The following is a 22,712-nucleotide window of genomic DNA, read 5'->3' as shown; positions in this document are numbered from 1 at the left end:
CTACCTGCCCTATGACCTCCTGGTTCTCGGGAGGGAGAAAAGTTGAGACTGGTATCAGGGTTTGGAGCAAGGGTTATCAGGGGGTCTAGTGTCCTTGGAGCGTTTGGTTTTAGGTTTGTTGCAGACACTGGTCAGGGGGCTCGTGGGAGAAGGACGTTTGGTTGATCCGGGGTTGGAGTTGGCTAAGTCCATTGCCGCTTCTTGCGAGATGAGGCGCAGGTCTAGAAGGAGGTGTTCACCCTCTTGGAAGCTATGGAAGGAGTGCGTCTTGCCCTTAAAGTCTAACTTCAAAGCGAAAGGGAAGGACTATCTGTATTTAATATCACATTGGGACAATGCTGTTAGGACCTAACAATGCTGTTAGGTTCTTCCTTAATCGAGAAAAAGTGGATCTATGATCTGGAAGTCCTCCCTGATGTCACCTGTTATTTTGGCAGCTGTTTGAGCTAGGCTCTGTCCAGTAATGCTGACAGTTGTGAGAAGAGATCAGGGGCTGTTAAGATTGAGTTTGGAGACATGTCAGGCAGATTAGGCCTGTCTGTTGTATGAGCTGGGATAGGCCCAAGGGGGGAGTCCTCAATGAATTGCTCAATGAGGGATTCTGTGGAGGATGGGCAGTGGGCCACGTTTAGATGGTTACTCACGTGGGTCCCCGGAGCAAAGATTAAGGTTGCTGGGGTTAGTGTATGCCTGAGTTCAGGTGTTTTCTCTGCACTTGGTGTGTATGGCTGCATGGCGCCCCCCATCTTGGATTCGGCCTGCTCGACAACGGAGCAGAATTGTGGCCCCAGGTCTCTCTGAGTTGATCCCGTGGACATGAACGCGTTCCTGGGGCTTTCCACTGTCGGATGATGCCAAGGCTGCGAGTCCCAGGACCCCGTGTCCCCTGCTAGGCACTCCGAGTGGCTATGGCAGTGCGGAGCTCCTGGCTTAATCAGCCATCTTGGAGTCTTCTGGGCATGCGCCTTTTCTGCTTTCAGTTTTTTATGTAACTTTTACACAGCGTCCCAACTTTTTCTAGTTGGGGTTGTATTGTTTAACCGCTTGCTGACCGCGCTATAGCAGAATGACGGCTACAGCACGGCCGTCTAGTTCTGGGACGCCATTATTTGACGGTGTCCCGTGATCGTGTCCGCCGCATGCCCGCGGCAGGACTCGAGTGGCACGCACTGTGATCGCAATGTTCGAAGCACACTGCTGTTCACATATTGAGGTAAAGAGGCAATCAGCGGCTCTTCCCCACGTTATCAGCTGTGTCCAATCAAAGCTGATCACAGATGTCAACAGAACCCGGTTATCCTCACTTTATTCCTCATGCTGACAGCAAGAGGAGAGGAGAAGAGAGCCAATAACCGACTTCTCTAAAAGGGACATCTACACTGTGTCCTGATTATCAGTGCAGTTCCAACAGTGCCCACCAGTGCTGCCAATCTGTGACCATCAGTGATAATCAAAATATATGGAGTGTTGCTAAATCGATTTCTGTATGTAACAAAAAATAAGTGCTCTATTGAACATGTAAGAAATAAACTAATAACATATAGCATGAATAAAAACAAGTAAAAAAATGCCACTCAAAAGTGACCACAATAAGTGGTATAGCCAAAATCTGGTCTGGTGCAAGAAGCACAGTTCTTAGTAAATTTTTAAAATGTTGCTTCAAAATCCAGTGATAAAGAATCGCTCATGCAGTCTGGTGCTCAATACAAGAGAACAAACACACTCCACCAATAAGTACAGTGGCCGCTCGTCTTAATTTCAAAGGTAGCAGGCATGAGCTCAAACACTGGTCTCCATGAACTGTCTGTCACTCAGTAGAAGTTAGTAATCGATCAGCTCGCACATGAAATAATTAGTAATAATCCTCATGGTGTAGTATAAACAACTGTGTTTATTAAAAAATGTAGAGACTTACAGTTTAAAATCACTGCATCCAGCAGAATCTAAGACCAAGGGGTCACACACTGTCTGAACGCTTTCAAATCCGAACGTCCAGTCCTGGTTGTGACCAGAAGTTATGTCACCTGCCTCTTGCCAACATGTTGCATCACTGACAATTGACTTTATCAAGTCATGTTTATACATTTTTTGTTTTTCATTGACATTTAGGGATGTGGCAGGAATTACATTTACCTATACAGCATTAGGCTATCCCTTTATGATTCTGTTTAGTTATTTGGCATTAAGTGTAAAAGCTTGATGTACTTCCCTCATGCGCTGCTGGAAAAAATGCTGAATCTTTATTTTTTTACAGTAAAGCTGATGAATACATCTTAATAATAAACAAAAATCTACACTTTTTAACATCATACTGTTCACTTCTGTGTATATCTGAAAACTTGTATTCTACAGTTAATGGGGAATATAATTATCTGATCCCCTGTGGATTTAGTAAGTTTGCCCACTTACAAAGAAATGAAGGATCTATCATTTTTATCCTAGGTGTATTTTAAATGATAAAGACAGAATATCAACCAAAAATCCAGAAAAAAACACATGATACAAATGTTAGAAATTTGAGTTGCAGTTCAGTGAGTAAAAGAAGTATTTGGTCCCCAAGTAAAAACATGACTTAGAACTTGGTAGAGAAACCCTTGTTGGCAAGCAGAGGTAAGACGTTTCTTGTAGTTAGTGACTAGGTTTGCACATATCTCAGTAGGGATTTTGGGCCACTCTTCTTTACAGATCTTCTCCCTTTAAGGATTTAGAGAAGTACAGCCAAAGCTCATTTGGTTCTCACCTAAGATTTTAAAATACATGGCCCCTCAATACCTTTAGCAGAGAAAAAGCCCCAAAGCATAATGATTCCACCTCCGTGCTTGACTATTGGAATTGTGTTCTTGGGGTCATAGTCAGCATTTTTCCTCAGGAGGGGGACGGCGAGTCCCCCTCCTCAAGAAGGCACATGTACAGTTATGCCAATGAACATCTAAATGATTCAGAGAAGGATTGGGAAAAAGTGCTGTGGTCAGATTAGACCAAAATTGAGCTCTTTGGCATTAACTCGACTTGCTGTGTTTGGAGGAGGAATAATGCTGACTATGACTCTAAGAACACCATCCCTACAGTCAGAAAATTTATGGAGGGAGCTGAAACTTTCAGTTGCTAAGAGACAGCCAAGAAACCTTAAGGATTTAGAGATCATCTGTGAAGAGTGGACCAAAATCCCTCCTGAGATGTATGCAAACCTGATCAACTACAAGAAACGTCTTACCTCTGTACTTGCCAACAAGGGTTTCTCCACCAAGTACTAAGTCATGTTTTGCTTGGGGATCAAATACTTATTTTACTCACTGAACTGCAACTTAATTTATAGTATTTGTTTTTCTGTATTTTTTCTGGATTTTTGGTTGATATTCTGTCTCTATCATTTTAAAATACACCTATGATAAGATTTATAGACCCTTCATTTCTTTGTAAGTGGGCAAACTTACAAATTCTGCAGGGGATCAAATAATTTCCTCACTGTAGATGCAATAGTATACTGCTAGACCTCACCTTGTTTGGGTTTCAGGGGGACAAGAAAAAACACAAAAAAAATTATCTTTCATTGTCTGTGGGTCCCAATTCATCTAATATAGGCTATCTGACATACGCTAATGTGAAATAGAATAGAATGTGCCAGAGAAATAATTAAAGCAATATTGGGCCCCTTTCACACGGGGTGGACTCCTCCCAGCAAATCTGCCTGCTCTCCGCTGATCTCCGCTGAGCAGGCAGATTACAGGTCCGCTATGCAGAGCGTACATGGACACAGCCTTCTCTCCTCCATGGGGCTGTCAGATGGAAACAGAGACCGCCTGTTCGTTTCCATCTGACATCTGATCCGCTGGACCGATGGGGAACATATACCCATCCGTCTATTTTTGGCAGCCCGGATCGGTTGCCCGCAGATGGCAGCAGACACATGTCTTTCGACATCCGCTGCTCCAGAGAGAGCTATGGATGGTCCGATCAGGTCCGCCTGAAAAACAGACAGGCAGATCCGATGGAAACGTTCGTGTGAAAGGGGCCTAAAACCCAAAAGCAAGCATTTGTTACATTGCAGCTTACCAATTAATTATTGCCTCACTTGATGTTGTCTCTTAATTCCCATGACATTGCAGTTGAAGAGTTTTAAGTGCACCTTGCTAGTTAATTAGCCTAAAGGTAGTTACTCTGTATTTATCACTGGAATAGAAAAGGGGAAAAGCCATGTCCTATTATAGCACATACAAATAGTTATTCCTTAGAAATATCATTTGTATTTTTTAAATGAAAGCTATACAAGTACCTCAATTTGACCTATTATCAGTCCTTAACAGTCCCTGTACAGCAAGGTTGGATTGAGAGGAAGAAGCAGTACATTGAGTCAATCGGTTCATGTGCTGACAAGAAGCATGTTTATAGGAAGAGACAATAGAGTGACAGAGATGAGCTCAGTACTGTGCTGCTTCTCCTTTTCTTTTTCTTTTAGTCATGGGCTTGGTTGGATCCAGAGAAACCTTGGTTCAGAGGAAGTGAGTTCAATCATTTTGGCCATCCAACTGAGTACTATGACAAAAATGAGGTCCGATGATCCCCATAGGGGAGAAGGGGGAAGTTGATTAGCATACAGTGTCATTGTCCTTTTTCTAAAATTCACCTATGATAAATCGTTTAGATGTAAATCTGTTTGTCAAACTATACCCCCACCAGAAAACAGCCATGAAGTAGATTAGGGGATGGGATGCAAGACCAAGACCATATATGCAGTATAACCAGAATCTACACAGCTGTCAGTGAGCCAGTTGTAAATCGCTAATTAAATGTCACTAGCAAATATCTAAAAGGCATATCCTGGATAAGCAAAGACCTTTAATGAAGTATGTTAACTTGCTATATTCTAAATATTTTAGCATGCCATTTTAGTCTGGTGTTTGTGTCACTGGCAGAACTCAAATCTACATAGTCATAAACTAATTCATAAATCCTGATATGCTAAAATTATGTTAATAATGAACATCCACCCAAATGTAAAAATATGTTGGTTACCAACCTGTAACATATACTTTTATGAAAATGTGGATGCATTTAGAAATCTTGGAAAATCGCAGTATGCAGAAACTAAAAAGACATCACAAGCCTAGACTCCGCCCATGGGAGTTTTAACTCTTTGGGCTTCACACTCCCAAAACCAATAGACAAATTTTATAGTGACCAATTTAGTCAGAAATTCAACCATGTTTAAGTAAAATATACAGTAACTAACCAATAAGGGTGAACATTTGTTTGTATGAAAACTGGTAAGTAATGTTAAACCAAAAAAAATAAAAATAAAAAAACTTCCAGTAACTTACCATATATACGATAACCCAAGTCCTCTTGAATGAAAGAGCTAGTGTCTGTCACAACTCGGCTATTGAGGCAGTATTTCTCAACTCCAGTCCTCAAGGTGCCCAAACAGGTCATGCTTTCCAGCTTTCCATTATATTGCGCAGGTGATTTGATCAGTTTCACTGCCTTAGTATATACCACACACGTTTCATCTCAGGGAAATCCTGAAAACATGACCTGTTGGGGAGCCTTGAGGACTGGGGTTAAGAAACACTGTAATAATGTATAAACAGTATAAAAGGTATGACTTGGCCATACAGTGTAATGAAAGTGAACAAATGTAGTGAAAAGTATTTGGAAAGGTTTGTTTTAGGCTCAGTACAGGTCCGGCCGCGGTTTCCCTGCAGTTTTTAAAAGCAGTTTTGTTCGCTGGTTTAGGTGCAATTCAGGTGAAAATTTTTACTTGAAATCGCACCTGAACCAGACTGAAAAATGCACAGGACTCTTTTTAAAGATGGACAGATTTCTCCTTTCCACTGGGCAAAACGAGCAGTTGACCCATGCAGTGCGGGCACAGCCCAACTGCATTGGAAAAATGCTTTTTTTTGTCCAGAGTTGGGCTTTAAGGAAGATGGTATGAAGGCCTAGTACACCTTTTTCAAAAAATATTTGAATAAATTGATGATCAGTGTGCATTTACAAATTTTTGCAACATAGCCCGCAGAATTTTGTAGCCATGATCCAGTGCGTAGCACATACAGTGCACAGGCTCTTGCAATGTTTTTCCCCCAGCCTCCTCCATAGGTAAATCATAAGTAAAGTTGATCCAGGGAAAATCTGATTGCCTCTTGGGGGATCAGGAAGGAATTTTTCCCCTGCTGTAGCAAATTGGAGCATGCTTTGCTGGGGTTCTTGCCTTCATCTGGATCAACTATGCATGTGTAGGTTTGTCTAGATGGGATTGTATTTTTTTTTTTTGGTTGACCTTGATGGACTTGTGTCTTTTTTCAACCTGACTAGCTATGTAACTATATACCTAATGGAGGTATGACCTTGTTGGAGGAAGTGCAGCTTGAAATACAGAATGGGGAGAAGAAGAGATTGCTGGTGTACTCTGCTGCAGTGCAAGATGGAACATGTAGGAGTTAGCTGTTGCAATCCCAGACCTGTTTTACGCAGCTGTGTGTGTGAAGCCGCACAAAGCCTTGCTAAATTCAAATCCTTGCAGACTTGGGATTGGGCTGGAAAGTGCAGCCTGTTTCAGGTATAGGGGTTGGGCATTTTAAGCATTTGGAATGGTGTATGTAACCATGCTTCGTGTTATCCCCTAAATATGGGAATAACATAGAATATGGTCTAAAATGTGGACATTTTTACGTACTTGCCACAAGTGTGTTTTTTTGTCTTTATGGTATAGTTAATGATACTGACTTTCCAGAGATTGAAAGGTCCAGTCCCCTGGGGAGTCAGTATTGCAGAAAAACCTACACCTTCCAGGTGTACCTTTTTGAAACCCTTTTGACTACACAAAGGGGATCTCCATTTAACCAGCTGTTACTTTGACAAAGAATTGACAGCGACAATGATTGTGTCAAAATAAAGAGGGTTCGAGCATATGCAGACAGTTATTTTGTGTTCCACAGCAAACATTCATATGAGGCTGCACAATGATAACATCACACCATTTAGTATTTTCTTTCACTAGACTGACTTACTAGGTAGATCCTGCCTGTGGCCTTGCCTGACTGATGCGTTTCACACAGACTGGGCTATGAGTAAACCCAGTTGGGAGGGGCATGGCCACAGGCAGGGACTATGTAGTCCAGTCTGGCAGAATGAAAATTGATAGTGTGACTTCATCGGTGTTCCTCATTGTTTTATAGTTTGCTGAGGAACGAGGGGCTGAGGCTGGTGCCTGCTTCACTGCAGACCGGAGAGGAATGCGTGGAGCCCAACCGTTATTTTGTGGTGGTGTATGTTTTATGTCAGTGTTATTAAGTCACTTTTCACTTTGACAATAAGAATATATCTCCCTAAAAATAGATCTACTGTGAATTTACAAGGTTCCATGTTGATAAAATAGGAAAGCTTTGAAGAGGGTTCATGCTTATTATAGGCACTGTATATTATAGTTTCAGTATACAGGCTCGAATAAAAGGCCCCATCTAAGATGAGCGTTATATGGATAATAAAGAAAAAGGACAAAAAAAAGTTTGGTGTGGAAATTAAGAAAAAAAAAAACTACCTGTCCAAGGGACTAAATTGGGGTCCCAATCTACTTGTCCCTCATGACAATCTATTTGTCCTGATAAAAAATTATAACTTTAAAACCGTATTTATACCTGAGGTGCTTTTAGGAATGTATGAGGCTTTTAAAAACAAAAGGGGCTTTTTGGCGACTTCAGCTTTTAATATTTTTAACATTGCACTGTTTATCTCCTACTCACCTCCCTGCCTGTTTCCAGCACCGCACCCGGGGACTAGGAGGGAGGGGAGAGACCTTGCAGTGAGACGAGCACCGATTGGGTGCTCGCAGGGCCGGTACTAGGGGTAGGCGGGACAGGCAGCTGCCCTGAGCCAAATTATTTAGTTGGGGGAAGAGGGCTGTCTGCCAGGTGCAACCATGCCCAGCTCAGAATGTGTTACTGAGTGCCGAATCTAACAGAGTAGGCAGAGAGTGGCTTTGTCCCTGCGTGTAGGCTAGATCGTATCGTAGCACCTGCCCCCCCCAGCACAGTGCACTGTACTAGTCCCTGAGCAACAGTAGAGTGAGGTGGGCAGGACGCATGAGGTTGGGAAAGCATATTAGTGCTTTCCTGATTGATTCCAGATACATACAGCTTTCCTTCCTGCTCCTCTGCTTGCCTGGACAGCGGCTTCCCCTCCCCCATTCATTTCTATCACTCCTGATGTCTGTGTGACATCCCCAGCTCCGCCCTCTAGCCTCCTGTTTTCTTTTCCCTTCTCTGCTGTGGACAATGTGGCGGTGACTCTTCTGTGTGGTGACCCCTCCTCCTGTGCCCTTTCCCTCGGGTCTCCAACCCTACTGCAAAGTGAGTGGTGTTTCTTTCCTGTGTCTGTGCTGCTGAGGTTGCCACTACTCAGCTAACAGGCAACCTTCTGTCAGGCTTCATATCAGTTCTAGTTTTGAAGACCACTATTCTTTCACATTCTGTTTTTATTAAGGATCTGTTAACATAAGATGCAGACATGTGGCTCCAATGCAGGGCTATCTATCAGCATGGGGATGCATGGGCATTGTGTGTATCTCCATGCCAGCAACCTATTCATATCTACTGGGACATGAGGCTGCATGGACACAGCCACTGTATCCTAATATGGCATGCAGGTGCTAGTCCCAATAGAAACTAATAGAACACTGGCATGGGGATGCACATAGTGCACAAAAGAGCCCTTCACAGGACACACATATCTGCACCACATATAAATGGGCCTAAATAACTCATGTACATGGAGGCTTAGTGAATTCTCCAGCACTCCAGGCATCGGAAAGCAACAGAGATTTTACACAGGAGCTACTAAGGCTGGCCATGGATGGAAATTCAGCTGGTTTACCAAGGACCGGATGAGTTTCAATCCATCTATGGACCATTCTTGCTAAAGAGAAGTTGATTTAATATGATCAATTTCTCTCAAACCAGCTTGTTGGAAATTTTTACTTTGATCTGCAGCGCTAATCAATGTATTCTGACCACTATTACAATGTAATGTCTCAGTGGAGAGGATTCCTCCATCCATCTCACTTGTGTGAATGGGGGATCCTTTCAGTTTTTTTCAGTCAGATACCAAGACCCACTTCACACTGAGGTGCTTTACAGGTGCTATAGCGCTAAAAATAGCTCCTGTAAAGCGCCTCTCCTCTCACTCCAGTGTGAAAGCCCGCTGGGCTTTCACACTGGAGAGGTGCGCTGGCAGGACGCTCAAAAAAGTCCTGCAAGCAGCTTCTTTGAGGCACTGTAGGAGCAGTGTGTACACCACTCCTAAAGCGCCCCTGCCCATTTAACAAAAAGTCCCCTGTGATGATTTTTTGGTGACAAGTTCTCTTTAACCACTTGCCGACCGCCTCACGCCGATGTACGTCGGCAGAAGGGCACGGGCAGGCAGAATCACGTACCTGTACGTGATCTGCCTCCCGCGGGCAGGGGGTCCGATCGGACCCCCCCCGGTGCCCGTGGCGGTCGGCATTTCTCCCCCGGCGATCGGAGGTGAGGGGGCGGCCATCCATTCATGGCCCCCCCCTCCCGATCGCTCCCAGCCAATGGGATCGTTTCCCTGCCTCTGTATAGTACACAGAGGCAGAGGAAATTATGTCATCTCTCCTCGGCTCGGTATTTTCCGTTCCGGCGCCGAGGAGAGAAGACTGTAATGTGAGTGCACAACACACACACACAGTAGAACATGCCAGGCATACATTACACCCCTGATCCCCCCCCGATCCCCCCCCCCCCCCAGTCAAACTGACACCAAGCAGTTTTTTTTTTTTTCTGATTACTGCATGGTGTCAGTTTGTGACAGTTAGTGTGGTAGGGCAGTTAGTGTTAGTCCCCTTTAGGTCTAGGGTACCCCCCTAACCCCCCCTAATAAAGTTTTAACCCCTTGATCACCCCCCATCGCCAGTGTCACTAAGCGATCATTTTTCTGATCGCTGTATTAGTGTCACTGGTGACGCTAGTTAGGGAGGTAAATATTTAGGTTCGCCATCAGCGTTTTATAGCGTCAGGGACCCCCATATACTACCTAATAAATGTTTTAACCCCTTGATTGCCCCCTAGTTAACCCTTTCACCAGTGATCACGTATACCTGTTACGGGTGATGCTGGTTAGTTCGTTTATTTTTTATAGTGTCAGGGCACCCGCCGTTTATTACCGAATAAAGGTTTAGCCCCCTGATTGCCCGGCGGTGATATGCGTCACCCAGACAGCGTCAGGTTAGCGCCAGTAGCGATAACACCCACGCACGCAGCATATGCCTCCCTTAGTGGTATAGTATCTGAACAGATCAATATCTGATCCGATCGGATCTATACTAGCGTCCCCAGCAGTTTAGGGTTCCCAAAAACACAGTGTTAGCGGGATCAGCCCAGATACCTGCTAGCACCTGCGTTTTGCCCCTCCGCCCGGGCCAGCCCACCCAAGTGCAGTATCGATCGATTACTGTCACTTACAAAACACTAAACGCATAACTGCAGCGTTCGCAGAGTCAGGCCTGATCCCTGCGATCGCTAACAGGTTTTTTGGTAGCATTTTGGTGAACTGGCAAGCACCAGCCCATGGCAGCGTCAGGTTAGCGCCAGTACCGCTAACACCCACGCACGCACCGTACACCTCCCTTAGTGGTATAGTATCTGAACGGATCAATAGCTGATCCGATCAGATCTATAGTAGCGTCCCCAGCAATTTAGGGTTCCCAAAAATGCAGTGTTAGTGGGATCAGCCCAAATACCTGCTAGCACCTGCGTTTTGCCCCTCCGCCCAGCCAAGCCCACCCAAGTGCAGTATCGATTGATCAACAATAAATGCATAACTGCAGCGTTCGCAGAGTCAGGCCTGATCCCTGCGAACGCTAACAGTTTTTTTGGTAGCGTTTTGGTAAACTGGCAAGCACCAGCGGCCTAGTACACCCCGATCGTAGTCAAACCAGCACTGCAGTAACACTTGGTGAAGTGGCGGTCCCATAAGTGCAGTTCAAGCTGGTGAGGTGGCAAGCACAAGTAGTGTCCCGCTGCCACCAAGAACAAGACAAACAGGCCCGTCGTGCCCATAGTGCCCTTCCTGCTGCATTCGCCAATCCTAATTGGGAACCCACCACTTCTGCAGCACCCGTACTTCTCCCATTCACATCCCCAACCAAATGCAGTCGGCTGCATGAGAGGCATTTTCTTTATGTCCTCCCGAGTACCCCTACCCAACGAACCCCCAAAAAAGATGTCGTGTCTGCAGCAAGCGCGGATATAGGCGTGACACCCGCTATTATTGTCCCTCCTGTCCTGACAATCCTGGTCTTTACATTGGTGAATGTTTTGAACGCTACCATTCACTAGTTGAGTATTAGCGTAGGGTACAGCATTGCACAGACTAGGCACACTTTCACAGGGTCTCCCAAGATGCCATCGCATTTTGAAAGACCCGAACCTGGAATCGGTTACAGTTATAAAAGTTAGTTACAAAAAAAGTGTAAAAAAAATATATATATATATAAAATAAAAAAAAATAGTTGTCGTTTTATTGTTCTCTCTCTCTCTATTCTCTCTCTATCGTTCTGCTCTTTTTTACTGTATTCTATTCTGCAATGTTTTATTGTTATTATGTTTTATCATGTTTGCTTTTCAGGTATGCAATTTTTTATACTTACCGTTTACTGTGTTTTATTGTTAACCATTTTTTTGCCTTCAGGTACGCCATTCACGACTTTGAGTGGTTATACCAGAATGATGCCTGCAGGTTTAGGTATCATCTTGGAATCATTCTTTTCAGCCAGCGGTCGGCTTTCATGTAAAAGCAATCCTAGCAGCTAATTAGCCTCTAGACTGCTTTTACAAGCAGTGGGAGGGAATGCCCCCCCCCCCACCGTCTTCCGTGTTTTTCTCTGACTCTCCTGTCTCAACAGGGAACCTGAGAATGCAGCCGGTGATTCAGCCAGCTGACCATAGAGCTGATCAGAGACCAGAGTGGCTCCAAACATCTCTATGGCCTAAGAAACCGGAAGCTACAAGCATTTCATGACTTAGATTTCGGATGTAAACAGCGCCATTGGGAAATTGGGAAAGCATTTTATCACACCGATCTTGGTGTGGTCAGATGCTTTGAGGGCAGAGGAGAGATCTAGGGTCTAATAAAATTTTTGAATTTTTTCAAAAAAGAGTACCTGTCACTACCTATTGCTATCATGGGGATATTTACATTCCCTAAATAACAATATAAAAATGATTAAAAAAAAAAATTAAAGGAACAGGTTAAAAATAAGATAAAAAAGCAAAAAAATAATAAAGGAAAAAAAAAAAAAAAAAAAAGCACCCCTGTCCCCCCCTGCTCTCGCGCTAAGGCGAACGCAAGCGTCGGTCTGGCGTCAAATGTAAACAGCAATTGCACCATGCATGTGAGGAATCACCGCGAAGGTCAGATCGAGGGCAGTCATTTTAGCAGTAGACCTCCTCTGTAAATCTAAAGTGGTAACCTGTAAAGGCTTTTAAAGGCTTTTAAAAATGTATTTATTTTGTTGCACACTGCACGTTTGTGCGCAATTTTAAAGCATGTCATGTTTGGTATCCATGTACTCGGCCTAAGATCATCTTTTTTATTTCATCAAACATTTGGGCAATATAGTGTGTTTTAGTGCATTAAAATTAAAAAAATTGTATTTTTCCCCAAAAAAATGCGTTTGAAAAATCGCTGCGCAAATACTGTGTGAAAAAAAAAAATGAAACACCTACCATTTTAATCTGTAGGGTATTTGCTTTAAAAAAAATATATAATGTTTGGGGGTTCAAAGTAATTTTCTTGCAAAAAAAATAATTTTTTCATGTAAGCAAAAAGTGTCAGAAAGGGCTTTGTCTTCAAGTGGTTAAAAGAATGGGTGATGTGTGACGTAAGCTTCTAAATGTTGTGCATAAAATGCCAGGACAGTTCAAAACCCCCCCAAATGACCCCATTTTGGAAAGTAGACGCCCCAAGCTATTTGCTGAGAGGCATGTCGAGTCCATGTAATATTTTATATTGTGACACAAGTTGCGGGAAAGAGACAAATTTTTTTTTTCACAAAGTTGTCACTAAATGATATATTGCTCAAACATGCCATGGGAATATGTGAAATTACACCCCAAAATACATTCTGTTGCTTCTCCTGAGTACGGGGATATCACATGTGTGAGACTTTTTGGGAGCCTAGCCGCGTACGGGACCCCGAAAACCAAGCACCACCTTCAGGCTTTCTAAGGGCATAAATTTTTGATTTCACTCTTCACTGCCTATCACAGTTTCGGAGGCCATGGAATGCCCAGGTGGCACAAACCCCCCCCAAATGACCCTATTTTGGAAAGTAGACACCCCAAGCTATTTGCTGAGAGGTATAGTGAGTATTTTGCAGACCTCACTTTTTGTCACAAAGTTTTGAAAATTGAAAAAAGAAAAAAAAAAGTTTTTTCTTGTCTTTCTTCATTTTCAAAAACAAATGAGAGCTGCAAAATACTCGCCATGTCTCTCAGCAAATAGCTTGGGGTGTCTACTTTCCAAAATGGGGTCATTTGGGGGGGGGTTTGTGCCACCTGGGCATTCCATGGCCTCCGAAACTGTGATAGGTAGTGAAGAGTGAAGTCAAAAATGTACACACTTAGAAATCCTGAAGGTGGTGATTGGTTTTCGGGGCCCCGTACGCGGCTAGGCTCCCAAAAAGTCCCACACATGTGGTATCCTCGTACTCAGGAGAAGCAGCTAAATTTATTTTGGGGTGCAATTCCACATATGCCCATGGCCTGTGTGAGCAATATATCATTTAGTGACAACTTTTTGTAATTTTTTTTTTTTTTTGTCATTATTCAATCACTTGGGACAAAAAATTTAATATTCAATGGGCTCAACATGCCTCTCAGCAATTTCCTTGGGGTGTCTACTTTCCAAAATGGGGTCATTTGGGGGGGTTTTGTACTGCCCTGCCATTTTAGCACCTCAAGAAATGACATAGGCAGTCATAAACAAAAAGCTGTGTAAATTACAGAAAATGTACCCTAGCTTGTAGACGCTATAACTTTTGCGCAAACCAATAAATATACGCTTATTGACATTTTTTTTACCAAAGACATGTGGCCGAATACATTTTGGCCTAAATGTATGACTAAAATTGAGTTTATTGGATTTTTTTCATAACAAAAAGTAGAAAATATCATTTTTTTCAAAATTTTCGGTCTTTTTCCGTTTATAGCGCAAAAAATAAAAATTGCAGAGGTGATCAAATACCATCAAAAGAAAGCTCTATTTGTGGGAAGAAAAGGACGCAAATTTCGTTTGGGTACAGCATTGCATGACCGCGCAATTAGCAGTTAAAGCGACGCAGTGCCAAATTGTAAAAAGTGCTCTGGTCAGGAAGGGGGTAAATCCTTCCGGGGCTGAAGTGGTTAATGAGACACCCAGGATCTGAAAGACCCTGGATGTCTCCTTGTGTTCTACTGAATGTAAGGCAATGCAGATTGCATTGCCTTACATTCATTCCTGGCCTCAGTCCCCGGGGACACTGACAACGGCGACCCGTAAATGACATCATGCACGCCACACTTCCAGGTCAGGAACAAGAAGGGGAGAAGAGCAGACGTGTGCTCTCTTCCACCCGTTTACCCGGTGGCACCCCCTATTCCAAGCCCGGGCCTGCAGATGGGCAAGCGGAACCTGGGATACGTAGCAGGGGTGGAGGCATTTTACCAGCGTGAGCCCTGATGCTTGCCCACAGCAGGGCTCAATGTAGAAAAAAATCTACCTGCCTGACGCCCAGAACTGCATGTCCAGGGCATCAGGGGATACAAATTGCGCATCCCTGAGAGCTGACCTGCTATAGAAAGACAGTAGTCAGGTTCACAACCTAAAACGTTGTATAGTCCAGGACAAGAGAACAAAAGGGTGAATCGCTCCAAGTGGTGTGCTGAAAGAAATGCCCTCCTCAACGTGGAAGAAAGATGCAGGCTCAGCACAAGCAATATAGAAGAAATGGATTCTGGACAGCCGCACTCCGATAAAAGCCTTTATTGTAATGAATAGTCAACTTTCATGTGACAACAGAAGCAGGACAGACAGCTGATGTGTTTCACAACATCATTGTTGCTTAGTCATAGTCATCTATAATACCAAACCGTTGTATGCCACCTAAAACCAAATAAAGAAAAAGGGGAAAACGTCGGCGGGGGACCTTAGAAGATGGGGATCGGGGCTGCTCTATGAAAAACCATTGCACAGAGCAGGTAAGTATACCATGTTTGTTATTTTAAAAACAACAAAAAAACTAGGTTTTGATGTCGCTTTAATTGAACAAGCCGGAGTAAGAAGCTGATTGGACAGCTGCGCTGCACCAGATTCTGTGTGCATGCGTTTTAGTAAATCTCCTGCAGTGAGTGATTTTTAGCAATCACTCACGATGTTCATTCATAACTGAAGCATAGTAAACTGTGAGGAGAGACTGTGCAGAGGAATTGCTGTTTGTTTGTTTTTAAATTGCGCTGCAGACAACAGAAATGTTTGTTTGACAGACTTTTCCTGTTAGATAATATATATGTATTCCTCTAGAGCTGAAAATACTAATTGACATAATAGATTATGAGAAGCTGTCAACTTATTTTCATAACCCTTTAGTTGGCCTGCATATAGAATGCATTATTTGTTTACATATCAAAAAATATAGTGCTGTACACATACAGCTCAGTTCACTGTCCATACATGTCAGTAAGTGCCTGCAAACTTATAAATGTGTGAGGATTAATGCTTCACGGGACACGTAGTCCTGGGCAGGAGAAGGAAGTGATTTAAAGTGATTCTAAAGGCAGAAGTTTTTTTTAATCTTACTATGGGGCAGTATATACTATAATTTGTAGCTAACTATAAGGGCAACTTGAATGCAGGAGGAGCCAGAAGCGTGAATGGGGGACCCCAGAAGATGAGGATCGGGGCTGCTTTGTGCAAAACCATTACACAGAGCGGGTACAGCATTATAAACAACATCCTTTGTGACAGCATGGGCCGTGAAAGCACCTCTTAATGAGAGATCTGGGATCTACTGGACCCCAAATTTCTCCTCTGGCCTCCAGTGCAGCCGATCAGACACAGATCAGTCTGATCGACTGCTTTCCAAACTGGTAACAGCCAGCTAAAGAGAGAAGCAGAGCCTGGGGTCATACAGAGGCAGGAACACAAAGTGGCACATAATTGTGATGGAAAATGATAAATGTTTTTTAAATTTTTTTTACAAATATCTGCATTTGTATTCAGCCCTCCTGAGTCAATACTTTGTAGAACCACCTTTCGCTGCAATTACAGCTGCAAGTCTTTTTGTGGATGTCTCTACCAGCTTTGCACATCTAGAGTGACATTTTTGTCCATTCTTCTTTGCAAAATAGCTCAACCTCTGTGAAATTGGACGGAGAGCGTCTGTAAACAGCAATTTTCAAGTCTTGCCACAGATTCTCAATTGGATTTAGGTCTGGATTTTGACTGGGCCGTTCTAACACAGGAATATGCTTTGATCTATACCATTCCATTTTAACTATGGCTGTATGTTTAGGGTCGTTGTCCTGCTGGGAGGTGAACCTCCGCCCAAGTCTCAATTCTTTTGCAAACTCTTAACAGGTTTTCTTCTGGGAATGCCCTGTATTTGGTTCCATCCATCAACTCTGACCAGCTTCCCTGTCCTTGCTGTCCCCACAGCATGATGCTGTCAACACCATGTTTTCACGGTGGGGATGGTGTGTTCAGGGTGATGTGCAGTGTTAGTTTTCTGCCACACATAGCGTTTTGCTTTTAGGCTAAAAAGTTCAATTTTGGTCTCAACTGACCGGAGCACCCCCTTCCACGTTTGCTGTGTGCCCCACATGGCTTCTCGCAAACTGCAAACGGGACTTCTTTTGGCTTTCTTCTTGCCACTTTTCCATAAAGTCCAGACTTGTGGAGTGAAGGACTAATTAGTTGTCCTGTGGACAGATTCTCCCACCTGAGCTGTGGATCTCTGCAACTCCTCCAGAGTCACCAAGGGTCTTTTGGCTGCTTCTCAGATTAATGATGTCCTTTGCCTGGCTTGTCAGTTTAGGTGGATGACCAGGTATTGGTAGGTTTTCAGTTGTGCCATAGGCTTTCCATTTTTGGATGATGAATTGAACAGTTGTCCATAAGATGTTCAAAGCTTGGGATTTTTTTTTTATAACTTAACCCTGCTTTAAACTTCTCCACAACTTCATCCCTGACCTGTTTGGTGTGTTCCTTGGCCTTCATGATGCGGTTTGTTTACTAAGGTTCTCTAACAAAACTCTGAGGGCTTCACGAAACAGCTGTATTTATATTGAAATCAAATTACAGACAGGTGGACTCGATTTACTATTTACTCAGTGACTTCTGAAAGCAATTGGTTCCACTAGATTTTAGTTAGGGCTATCAGAGTAAAGGGGGCTGAATGCATGCCACCCTTTTCACATATTTGTAAAAAAAAGTTTGAAAACCATTTATCATTTTCCTTCCACCTCAGTTATGTGCCACTTTGTGTTGGTCTATCACATAAAATCCCAATAAAATACATTTAGGTTTTGGTTGTAACATAACAAAATGTGGAAAATTTCAAGGGGGTATGAATACTTTTCCAAGGCACTGTAGTGGGTTATTTATATTTACCACCACATATAGATATTTAAAAATAAATTGTCTTTTTAAACTTTACATATTAACCTAATTAGACACCTCACTTTTTTGAGTTTTTGTTTAAATTTAATTGAAACAATAGTTAGCCAACTAATCCATTATGAAAATGTTAGTTGCAGCCTTATATAACACTACATGCTGGTATCACCCACAAACTTCTAGTAAGTCTGCTACCAACTCCCTTTTGTAAGCATTATAGAATATTACAATTCAAAATGTTAATATCCTTTAGATTCTAAGTTCGACGAGCAGGACCCTCCTGTCCATTCTGTATCACACTGTATTGTAATTGTACTATCCCCCTCTGCATTGTAAAGCGCTGCACAAACTGTTGGTGCTATATAAATCCTGTATAATATTAATATTAGGTTTGCCCTTGTTAAGTTCTCATGAAAGGCTGCTGTTAAAATAAACTCCTCAGAGGTCACAGAGGTTGCCATTTGTGCTCTTTCGTTAATGTTAATTACCTGGCAGTTGTGCTAGCCCTCTTGCTTCAGTATTTGAGTCACTGACCTGGAAAAAACTTACAGATAAGGCTTCATATACACTACTGCTGATAAAAGGACATTTAAGAGCAGTTGGGCATTTTTTTCAGCTGCTCCTGAACTCTCCTCTGTTATCTTATCAGTACATGTACACAGGGTCATTTATAGTCATTTCTAGACAGTTGAGTTTAGAAGCATTTTTTGGAACACAAAAAAATGCGTTCACGACGGATGTTCAGAGCATTTGAAATGGCAAATGCCTGTAACGGCTTGTAAATGCAGTAACTCGCGTTTAGTTTACAGGCGTTTTTAATGGCGATACATTTTTTACTACAATTTTAAAAACGCTCCTAAACATAAACACGGCATGTAAATGCGGCAAAACTGACGTTTTTGAACGTCGTTTACTATCTGTCAAGTTGTATCATTCAGGGGAGGTTTTAAAAGGTCCCGTGTACGTGAAGCCTTACAGCTTCTCATTTTTTATCCTGCTCTACATACTTTTTCTGAGTTGATGTCTCAGGTAAAGGCATCCTTTTAGAACAAATGACTGCAAGTTTTGGTATAAAGTCAAACATGTCAAGTTTTTCTACCAGGGACAGCGCCGCTCCCCCCTTTCCATCGCCGCCTTCCCTATCCATGCTTCTGGCCCCATTCAGGGCACCAGCGTATGGATTCCAATGCAAAGGGGCTGTTTTTCTGAAGCACTGATTAGAGCCAGGGGCGCTAATAGGATTCAATATAGGGTGGGTTCGGGTCACAGAGAGTGCGCTCCGATCCCACCCAGGTGTGTTACAACCGTAAATGAACATTCGCTGTTGTAACACCGATCCTCCTCCTGGCCAAACAGGAAGCGGGTTTTGCCGGTCACCCGATTGGCTGTTACATTTATGTATTTAACACACGATCACTACTAATTCTTTTTTTTCTTTTTTTCCCTACAGATTTAACATCCACAGAAGTCAGCAGGGTAAGTAACTCAATTTTTGTTCTTGCAACTCAAAACAAAGCAAACTGTCATATTTGCCAGAGGGGGTTGTAGACAAACTGGATAAGCCTGTATGAATACAAAAAGTTATTTATAAATGTCTTGGTTGCACACTAAAGCTCTCTTTATCTCAAAATGGTTGAGAAAGTAAATGCAGCAGCTTCTGAAATCCGTTTAGGTTTAGATTGATGCCAGATAGACTGTTATGCCTTTGATGGGTTTTTTTTGAAAAATTGACAATTTTTATTAATTTTTCCAAAAGAGAACAAAAATAATAACATAAAATACAAGGTAATACAATTTAAAGCGTAGTAGGTGTTTCTGGGGTAAAGTCCAAACATTACATCACTCGATAAAAGATGCTGGACACTATGTGCCGTTCGATCTGATTGTTGAGAACAGGTTGCATTGACAAAACATTACCTTAGTCAAATATTACCGCTTGTACACCTTGTATAACATAACAAAATTAAATAAGTAAAAGAAAATGAAAGAAAATAAGATAGAGAGAAGAATAGAAAAGCCGCGCCCCGCCCCTGAAGCCCACCGCTCCCCCACAAATAGAGGAGACCAACAACCCTGGACCTGCCACAGGAAAAATTAGGTTATGGGATTTTCAAAAAGAACCCACAGCTCCCATATTCGATTATGCTTCTCAAGATTATCATTTAAGGAGGCTGTGAGGTATTCCATTCTCTTGACATCCCTGATCCTGGAGTGCAATTCCGATATCGAAGGTGGTTCCCTCTGCTTCCATTTTAATGCCACCAAGCATCGTGCAGCAGTTAATATATGTGACAAAAGTTTCTTGGACATTTTAGGGAGAGAGATTGGTGGGAGACCCAGCAAAAAAAACTTCAGATCAAAAGGCACTTCAGTATCCAGGATGGACCTGAGCAGGGAGTGAACCATTTCCCAGTACGGGGCAATCATAGGGCAGGTCCAGTAAATGTGAAATAACGTCCCTCTGTCTTTATGGCATTGCCAGCAGCGAGAGTCGGACAATGGATACATGGAGTGGAGCAAGTCTGGGGTTTGGTACCAATGGAACAAGATCTTATATTGGTTCTCTTTATATAGCGTGCGCACAGAGCTTTTAGAGGCTTGAGACCATATAAGCTGCCATGTATGTAGAGGGACATCTGCCCCCAAGGCTCGCTCCCACTTACCCATATATGCATGCCGAGGACCCGTTGGCGAGAAGTCGTGCGTTAAGAGCTGGTAGGTCTGTGAAATCATGCCTTTGGGAGATGAACTCTCCAAACACAACTTTTCAAAGTCGGTTAATGGGGAGAATTGAAGGTTAGGAACTAGAGATTGTGCATAATGCCGTATTTGTAGGTAGCTAAAAAAAGCCTGTTTGGGAATGTCAAATTCTTTTTGCAGATCTTGAAATTATCTTAATATGCGGGTTTTGGGATCAATCAGCTGGCCGTAACGGAATAGGTTCCTTTCCATCCAGAAATGGGACATCTGTGAAGTCAGGCTGTCCAGGATGTTAGGAGTAAATAGGAAGGACGTAACCGGTGAGGAAGGGGTGGTAAGTGGGTATATCGGTTTTGCACGCCGCCACAGCTGGCGTAGGGGGGACATTGGTCCCAGTAGTCGTAAGCTTTCCGAAGATACATCGGAAATTCATAACATGGAGTTCGGATGTATAGGGGCCAACCAAAGCTTCTCGATTTGTGTCCAACGATTGAAAGCGTGGAGGGTACACCAAGAGGCTACAGGGTGTAATTGGGTTGCCAAATAGTATTTGGCTATGTTAGGAAACGCTAGGCCACCTTGATTACGGGGAGCGTAGAGAACCGATTTAGCAATCCGGTGTCTCTTATAATTCCAAAATAAATTAATCAGGTCGCCCTGCAGTCTCTTTAGATGTGGGGCTGGCATGGGTATCGGAAGTGTCTCAAATAGGTATAGGAGCTGGGGTAGGATCGTCATCTTCAGGGTCGCTAGTTGCCCAAGGAGGGATAGTTTCAAGGATTTCCATTTAGTCAACGAGGCTCTGATAGCAGTATATAAGTGGGGAAAGTTAGCTTTATAGAGGGAGTCATATGTGGTTGTAAGATGGACCCCGAGGTATTTTAAGGAGGAAGTTTTCCAGGAGTAATTAAATGATTGCGAGAGAGCCGCTAGTGTCTGAGGAGGCATATTAAGGGGCAGAGCCTCTGTTTTAGAGTTGTTTATTTTATATCCAGATAGGTCACCATATCGATCTAGTTCTGTATGTTGGTTCGGCAGAGAAATGTGTGGTTGCGTCAGAGTAAGGAGAACGTCGTCAGCATATAGGGAAATCTTAAAGTCTCTAATACGGACTGGGATACCATGAATATTTGGGTTCACCCTAATATGGGCCGCTAGGGGTTCTATACAAAGGGCGTAGAGCAGCGGTGAGAGCGGACAACCTTGCCGCGTTCCGTTAGATATCGGGAAGGTGGCAGATGTTGCGTGTTGGGTGCGTACCATGGCCGACGGGGACGAATATAGATGATAAATGGCTCGTAGAAAGGGACCTGTGATTCTGGCTCGTCGTAGGGTCGCAAACAGAAAGGGCCAACTTATCCTATCAAAAGCTTTTTCAGCATCAAGACTGAGCAGAAGTGCTTCTACTTTGGTCCTGTTTGCCACCTCCACTAGGTCAATAACCCTACGGGTATTGTCCCCTGCTTGCCGCATGGGTATGAAGCCTACCTGGTCTTTATGAATCAATGATGGCATAAAATTGTTTCACCTGTTAGCTAATAATTTCGTGAAAATTTTGAGGTCCGCATTAAGTAGCGCAATAGGTCTATAGTTCGATGGTAAGCTGTGGTCCTTTCCAGGTTTGGGGATCAGCGTGAGAAAAGGATTTTGCATATCTCGTGGGATAGATGTCTCAGATAGAAATGAATTAAACAGTGTTGTCATATAAGGGAGTAAATACAGTAGGAAGGTTTTATAGTACTGGTATGGGAATCCATCAGGGCCTGGGGCTTTATTGTTTGGGAGGGATTTAATTGTATCCGTAACTTCCTCCTCTCTAATAGGGGAGTTTAGGGTGGTCAGGGCAAAGGGAGAGAGTCTCGGTATTTCACATTCTTCTAGATAAGAGTGGATCCTTTGGGACAGGTCTTGTGGGGGAGGGTTGTGTGGGACAGTCGGATTGTTATACAAGGTCGAGTAGTAGTCATGAAAGATCTGAGCAATCTTAGTGGGATGGGTTTGGGGGATGCCTCTTCCATCATTAAGATGGGCAATTGAGGCGGTCGCGACTCTGTCCCGTAACTGTCTGGCTAATAGCGTGTGCGGTTTGTTAGCCTTGTCGTAATAGGTTTGCCTTAATCGTAGTAGCGCCTTCTCAATTTTACCTAAGTCTATGTCTCTTAAACCAGCCCATACCTGTATAATCTCTCTAAGAGTGTTTAAGGACGGAGAGGAAAGCAGGCGTGTTTCCAACTGTTTAAACTTGTCTAGTAAAGCTATACGAGCAGTGTTAGCGTTCCTTTTAAGTGCCGTGGATAGGGAGATGCATTGGCCTCTGAGGACCGCTTTATGACCCTCCC

At 43.2% G+C, this 22,712-nt stretch overlaps 1 protein-coding gene across 2 annotated transcripts in view; it reads left to right on the top strand.

The window, feature by feature from the left end:
- Positions 1–22,712, top strand: part of PDE10A (phosphodiesterase 10A) — a 516,915-nt gene that overhangs the window by 166,081 nt on the left and 328,122 nt on the right. For both annotated transcript variants that reach the window (XM_073627496.1, XM_073627495.1), the window contains exon 3: positions 19,124–19,149. In XM_073627496.1, coding sequence (XP_073483597.1) covers positions 19,124–19,149 — 26 coding nt within the window. The remainder of the gene's footprint in view (positions 1–19,123; positions 19,150–22,712) is intronic.

This window comes from Aquarana catesbeiana, linkage group LG04 (assembly GCF_042186555.1).
Source record: "Aquarana catesbeiana isolate 2022-GZ linkage group LG04, ASM4218655v1, whole genome shotgun sequence".
Classification (NCBI taxonomy): domain Eukaryota; kingdom Metazoa; phylum Chordata; class Amphibia; order Anura; family Ranidae; genus Aquarana; species Aquarana catesbeiana.
This window is presented reverse-complemented; position numbering and strand designations above follow the sequence as displayed.